Here is a 7,361-nt window from a genome sequence, read left to right as displayed (position 1 = left end):
CGGGCGCTGACCGTAAAATAGTCATGCAGATCTACACCGGGTGCGGGCAAACACGCCCACCAAGGGTCTCTTGGGTGAATTTTCCGGTTTCCGGCACGCCGAAAAGTCGTTGTCGTGCAGGTTTAATCTTTTCTGGGTTCCACAGCTGTGCTTTCGACGTCCTCCACGACGTCCTTTGCTCGAATGATCAATGAACACACTACACACCCGCTATCACCCGCGCTGAGCACAACCGTCCTTAACTCCACTGCACGCTCAAACTCAACTGGCGCGCTCAAACCCTTTGAAAATTGGTAAATATTTACTTTAGGTCCGCAATATTATTTTAACAAGAAAAAAATGCACATTCTTACACTATTTGAAGTCCTGAATTCAGATATGATGCTTAAATGCATAAAAAATGTAAAATAAGATACCAAAACCCCAGCACATTACACCGCACTGCTGCACAATACACACTGAAGAAAGTACGCTTCCGCGACAAAAACGAAACATACAACGCTGCCCTATAAAAGAAAAAAATGATGTGGATATTCATTAGTTTTCGACGTTATGAAAATGACGTCATAATACCAAAACACAAGAAAAAACGGTGAATAAAAAAGAGAAAATATTTAGCAAAGGTAATGGAGCATGAGAAAATGATCAGAACATAACCAAACCTTACCTAACCTGACCTACTGATGTTTGCCTACTGAGGGAAAAGGAAAAAGTGACTTGCATGAATAGATTGCAAGCAATGGTAAGTCAAATATTTTTAGGTTAAGTGGTTATGCATCAGGCTTCAGGCCTTCGGCCTGAAGCCAGATACACAACCACTTAACCTAAAAATATTTGACTTACCATTGCCTGTAATCTCTCCTAAGGCATTGCCTTCGGCACTGCACCGCTCCGCCACGATTATTTTGACGTCACTTTCCTTACAATTTATTATCATCCGTAATTTCGCTCAACCTTGGTTGGACCATTTGTAGCGGGTGCGCCGCGCAGACGGTCTTTTGACACGTGCAGTTCCGGTCGGAGGTGGGGCCGTTGGTGGTGATGCTGGTGATACTAGTGTACTGGTGCTTTTAAATTGGTTTCTAGAAGGAATAGGTATCAGAAATGAAATCAGGAGGTCTTAGAGTATCGTGTGAATGACTTTTATTTACCCCTCTGTTTTGCGGACCTAAAGTAAATAAATACCTGAAAATTGGCGCGCTTTCGGCCCAGCTGTCTGATCACGTGTCATGTACGTCACTGCCGGCACTGGATTGCAGTATGCTGATTGGGTGGCGGTTGCGAATCACCTGGCTCAAACGCATTTGCGCCGCGACTGGTTATAGCTGCCCATACCGCGCGTCAAAACAAGCTTATAGCTGCCTGTTATGTCGTCGCACCGCCCACACGCACTCAGCGAAGACGGCACCGCGTTTGGTGCTGTATTAGTGGTCAGCAACACGTCCAGGGAGCGACTGCCCGTCCTCCCCGCCCGCCCGGCCGGCCAGTCCCTGCCCGCCGACCGGTCACCGCCGGAGGCGCCGAGCGGCACAGGTACGGTATCTGACAGTAGCGGCAGAGACTGTTCACTAGGGTATATTAGAAGAATTCAAGGGAGGTATTTAAAGAATGAGGGTATAGTTTGGGTATGTTCGAAGAAAATGATCAGGGTGTTGTTTTAGACCAAAACCCCTGATAGGCTTAAAAGGAATCATTTGAGGAATCATTTGAGTATCTTAAGGGCATTCCGCCAGGAAAACGGCAGAGTTATAGGAGCATGACACACCATGATCAAAGGGAATAGAGAATCGTTTTGGTTGTCAGTGCAGGCTGATGCTTTTACGCCAAAATGCCTAATTTATAACCCAGCTGACGGAGTTGATGAGCTGAGTGCTGACGGCTGCGGTCTGATCCGCCCAATCACAGACTGGCCCTCCACCACCGGGCTGGCTGGCGTCTGCCTCCCTGGCTGGGACGGGGTCACCGGCAAGGACAAAGGGGGCTGCCGAGTGCACGCCGCCCGCCGCTCAGCGCGTATAAAAGGCCGGCGACGCGCACACACGTCACTGCTCAATCGACAGCCGACCGAATCACCATGAAGCTCGTAAGTGGTCGGAGCTGGAGGAAACTTGGAACTCTGGAGTCGAGATACGACTCTCGGTGCTGGAAAATGTGCTAATTTCATCGCAAGTTTCAGTGCATCGTTCTGACAAGAAGCCGCTTTTTTGTTAGTTATTATTGCTAATAACCTGCGATTTTCGCGGGTCGCCGGCGGGCTGTTCTTTCTGAAGCGTCCCAAAGTCCTGGAGGCACGGCTCCAACATAGAGCTCTGTTCTGATGCGTTCGTTTCTATTCTGTTTCAGCTGATCGTGCTGTGCCTCGCCGCCGTGGCTCTGGCCCGGCCCCAGAGTGAGAGGGATGCCACCATCGTCGACTACGTGAACGAGCACCGCGAGGACAACTCCTACGACTTCAGGTGAGCCAAGTCAGATGGTATAACATCTTTCATTCGAATAATGTTTCAGGAGCTCCTACCATCCGCAGTTGTAAGTGATCATTCATCCTCAAAATTAGTTTTGAACTGAAATAGCTAAACCGGAATCCCTGGCTTGCAATTACCGGTTTGGGTACTCACAAGTCCAGGGCTGCGGAGTCGGAGTCGGAGTCTGAGTCGGAGTCGGTCGGAGTCGACAGTTGTGACCGGAGTCGGAGTCGGAGTCGGAGTCGATTTTAGAAACCCGAGCCGGAGTCGGAGTCGGAGTCACCGAAAATCTGTCGACTCCGCAGTCCTGCTAGGTCTGCGGAGTCGGAGTCGGGAGTTGGAGTCGGTCGGAGTCGACAATTCTGCCCGGAGTCGGAGTCGGAGTCGGAGCTGGTTTTTGAAAGCCGGAGTCGGAGTCGGAGTCGGAGTCGCCGAAAATCCATCGACTCCGCAGCCCTTCTCACAACATCGAGAAAGTCCTGAAATCGAAAAAGGTTAATTTCAAAGTCTGCAGCACTCGAATTCAAAGAGGCTAATGAATTTGAATGCCCACTCTGACTCTGTGACGTCGGCGCAGATCTAGCGATTTTAAATCTTATGCTAAAACCTTGGTAAAAGACAATTGCTGCTGTGGTGGCATATGCTGCCTTGCGAGCAACATTATTGCTGTTGCTTCCATTATTGCTTCCAAATGACATCATAGGAATAGTAGAGGCCCGATGATAAACAAAAATAAAAGACTAATATCTAAAAAAACATCGAATATTTTTTTTCGGTAAAATTTTGTAGATATTCATTTTTGCTCTTTCTGAACCATGGAACCACTTAACACTTTACGCCAATTCATTAACTTTTTGGAAGGTGAGAGGGTCTCTTTAACCCGCGCCCGGCTGGGGGTCCTGGATTTCCACGCCCTGCTGGGGGGGGTGTTTGAACACCCCCCCCCTTGTAACTCGGCTCCTGGACCACGTAGCGATACGCGGAAGGCGGCGTTCGAAAGAGCGTCAAAAATAATGACGAAATCGCTTCGGTCAATTTTTTGGTCAGGTCAAAGGTCAGGTCACCAGAGGTCATTGAAGGCAAAATTTCGCCGATTTCCAGGTCGAATATCGAAAATTTCCAAGAAGCCAACGCATAACTCGGGAACCAATAGAGCTACAGCGCCGCGGAAAAGCGCATTCGATAGCCCTATTAACGCCCTTTCTGAGTAATTCTCTCAGATTTGACCTAACGTCAACGGTTTTGCCTGCAGGGTGCAAAAACTGCAAAAATAGCCGATTTTTTCGGAAACAGTTTTTCGGCAATAACTTTTGACCCAAGCCTTGTACGAGCTTACTTTTACCGGCATCGTGTTCCTCTCATCAAGACGCATCGAATGAACTATAACTTGACCTTGAAAGGTCAACTTGAAAATTTGACCTCAGGTCAAGGTCATGACCTGACCGGAAAGGGTCATATTGCATATCAGTCGATCCGTATCGTCGATCTGAACACATCTAAGGCGTTTTCATCGCTCTAGCATGCCTCTATCAAAAGTTATTTGCGAAAAACTGTTAGATACCATTCGTGACCTAAGATGACCTCAGGGCATAAACAAAGGTCACGGACACCATTTTCATGTTCAGTGTGTCTAATATACTTGTAATTTGGTGTTTGGGAGTGTTTATAATGTCTTTTATCCAAAAGAGGCGCATTTCAATTTTCTCCCATTGACTTATAATGCCTAACCTAACCTAACCTAACCTAACCTAACCTAACCTAACCTAACCTAACCTAACCTAACCTAACCGGGAGATCGCAAAATTGACCTGACCTTAGGTCATCGATATCAAAATTCTGAGATATACATTTTGTACATTCTGTTGCTCTTAGCAATCGCTGAAAGTTTCAAAGCGATCGGTCACTCGGTGTAGCTATGACAGACATTGAAACTTTTTATGAGGTGAGGTCACTTCAAGTGACCTGGTGACCTGACCTTGAATGACCTTGGTCTGAAATTTTCACAACATGTGTAAAATTGATGTATGATAAGGTGTACCAAAAACGGCGGCGCTCCGCGCCGCCGTTTTTGAGATATTCGCGAAAAACCACAAGGGGGGGTGTTCAAACACCCCCCCCCCCCAGCAGGGCGCGGGTTAATCAATTGTCAGTATATTGTGCTAGATCGTAAACATATTCAACTGCAGCTAAATATTTCTGCAAGAAAATGCTGCGAAAAAAAAACAGAAACATGGCTCATATTTCAGTACTTGCTTTGGGCTGACTCTCATCTCCCTCTTCGCAGCCTGGAGACTTCCAACGGCATCATCCGCGAGGAGTCTGGCCTCTCTTACCCTGGCGCCGACTCCGAGACGGGCAGCTACACCCAGTCGGGCAGCTTCGAGTTCACCCACCCTGACGGCACCGTCACCTACCTGTCCTTCCTGGCCGATGAGAACGGCTACCAGCCCGAGAGCGACGCCCTCCCTGTCTTCACCGGACGCGTCGATATCCAGGACGCCTAAATCTTAGTCACCTTTGATGTGTTCAGTTCGATGTTCTTGCGCGCACCTGTTCTTGTTTTGAATTATTTGAGGAGCATGCAAGGCCCTTTGACAAAATCCATTGCATTCATCACCACCCGTTTCTGGCCAACTGATTTTTTTTCACACAATTTCCTAAAGTCTCATGTTTCTCTCAGCCTGCATCGCTTGATTGAGCCGTCTCATTATTGATGTCGGGCCTCCATCAGTAAATACCCATATTGTTGTGCTGTACTATGCTTGTATTCATGCAATACATTTGTCTTGTACGGTATTTTGTTTTTAATTTTCTATGCATTCGTATTTTTTTGTTGAAAGCTCAATGCTTGTTTCATTTCAATTCACGCCAATCAATGTCTTATCGATAGGCAATCAATATAAATGCGTGCTTGCTTTAATGTCATCAAAAATAACAGCCACATAGTTTGTTCGACGAGGCAGAAGGTTGTTTTGGTAGATGATGCCACTGAGCGACAATTTTATGGGGCAGCCTAAACTTAATGAGTAAGGTGAAACGCTGGTAGTGCAACTTTTATCTACAATCAGTCGAGTGTATTGCATTTGGCTTCCGAATTCGATGTAATGCTGCAGAGACCAAACAAAGGAAGCACAATTTTTGCGTTCTCTACAGTCGCGTTTAGATAACATTTTGGACGAGGCTGTAGCTCATTTATTTTGCGATAAGTTCGATCCAGTGATCTTTGTATATTTAGAGGGGGTTATAGTGTAAATTGTAAAGCACCATTGGCATCATTTGCAACATAACGGGCGGAGCTATAAGCTTGCAATAATTTCTATGTAAACGCAGCTTACCACAGACCATTTGTCGTCAGAAAATACAAGGGCACCGATCAAACAGCCTCAAAATTCATATGGAAATCATAATGCGCGAAATCAGCCCAAATATTTAACCCTCGCCCTGGCAGGGAGGGGGGTAGATGCGGCCCCCTAAGGTTTTTCAAAGATAGTGTAAAAACGGCGGCGCGCAGCGCCGCCAAATTTAATACAGCCTATAAAGCAACTGTTTGACATAATACCCGGAAATTTCAGGTCCGGATGGCCTTGGGTCAGGTCACCAGGTCAGAAAAACCGGTACAAGGTCATGGTCAAATTTCAATTTTCTTTATGCACCTGTCCAACTCACAGTTTTGGACCGATTTCCTTCCAACTTTCAGGACGAGCTAATTTCACTGAGTTTTATAACATATACTTCGTTTTTTATGTCACTGACCTGAGGTCAGTTAGAGGTCATTACATCGTAATGTTAAGTCTATGGGAAAATATTCAATTCGGAAAATACTGGAAATATCCGCTTCGTTCTATCACTTTTGTGTTTTGAAACCATAGTACTTAACCTTATGTCACTTGGTGCTTCTTTGTTTGGTGTACTTATCCATGGGTCAGGTCAAATGAGGTCAATTGAGGTCAAATGACGTTTGTGCCAATACCATGTCACATAATAAAGATACAGCTTTCACAATGGTATCATTCTGTTCCTCTTGAACAGCCGAGTCGAATGATATGCAACATTAAGCATTTTGACCATTCTTAAGACTTAAGTTGTACTTAAGATGTGCTTACCTTTTAAAGTACAGGTAAGCAAGCAAAAGTATATCATTCGACGCGCCTTGACGTGCTGAGTTCACTGGTGCTTTTGTGTTTACTCTAGCTTAATTAGATCAAAAGTTAGGTATATGCGAAAAAAACTTTTGACCTGTTCTTTAGCGAAATTTTTACATTTATAACCCAAAAACCCTAAATATTGACCTAGAGCAATTAACACTATCTTGCCACTATCTACATTTGCACAAGGGCGAGAATTCCAGGGTTCTCACCTACCTACCAAATTTGGTGTTTCTAGGTGCCATAGGAGCCAATCGCTAGGGGGGTCGCATCAGCCCCCCCCCCTGCCAGGCCGTGTTATGAAAAATGCCCTGCCAGGGCGAGGGTTATCTTGTCAGACAACAAGCTATTTTGATCTTCAAATCAGAAAAAGAAATAAAAAACAGCAGGTAAAGCCAGAGTGACAGTCTAAGTTTCCTTAAGATAAATATCGGCCGTTAATTATCCACGACAGTTTCTGTCCTCATTTCTGTAACACAGTGATCAAGCTATTTTCGTACCGAAAGCTTTGTGTGTCTAAATATACATTTGACTTGTTATTGTTATCATTTATCCTATCGGCCGTTAACTTTTTGAGGTATGGGCGTGTCAACACAAAATATACCCGTTTCTGGCAAGTTTGACCCCGACCTCATTTCACCTTGAAGATATTGACCTAACATCATAAAATGAACACACATTAGGCGGCACCAGGCACCAGTTAACGACCAACAGTTCACACTAGCCGTTTTCACGACGGGCTATCCGGCGAATG

General features: G+C 45.6%; 1 protein-coding gene across 1 annotated transcript; it reads left to right on the top strand.

Moving 5' to 3' along the window:
• Window positions 1-898: 898 nt before the first annotated feature.
• Window positions 899-5,258, top strand: LOC122382121 (endocuticle structural glycoprotein SgAbd-5-like). The gene is made up of 4 exons (XM_043367064.1): window positions 899-1,533; window positions 1,906-2,083; window positions 2,344-2,456; window positions 4,747-5,258. Exons 2-4 carry the CDS (start codon window positions 2,075-2,077, stop codon window positions 4,964-4,966), a joined length of 342 nt encoding a protein of 113 aa, XP_043222999.1. The 5' UTR covers window positions 899-1,533; window positions 1,906-2,074; the 3' UTR covers window positions 4,967-5,258.
• The last annotated feature ends 2,103 nt before the right edge of the window (window positions 5,259-7,361 follow it).

Source organism: Amphibalanus amphitrite, unplaced genomic scaffold (genome assembly GCF_019059575.1).
Source record: "Amphibalanus amphitrite isolate SeventyFive unplaced genomic scaffold, NRLGWU_Aamphi_draft 000133F_arrow, whole genome shotgun sequence".
NCBI classification, from domain to species: domain Eukaryota; kingdom Metazoa; phylum Arthropoda; class Thecostraca; order Balanomorpha; family Balanidae; genus Amphibalanus; species Amphibalanus amphitrite.
Note: the sequence above shows the minus strand (reverse complement) of the source record. Positions and strands in the feature narration are given on the sequence as shown.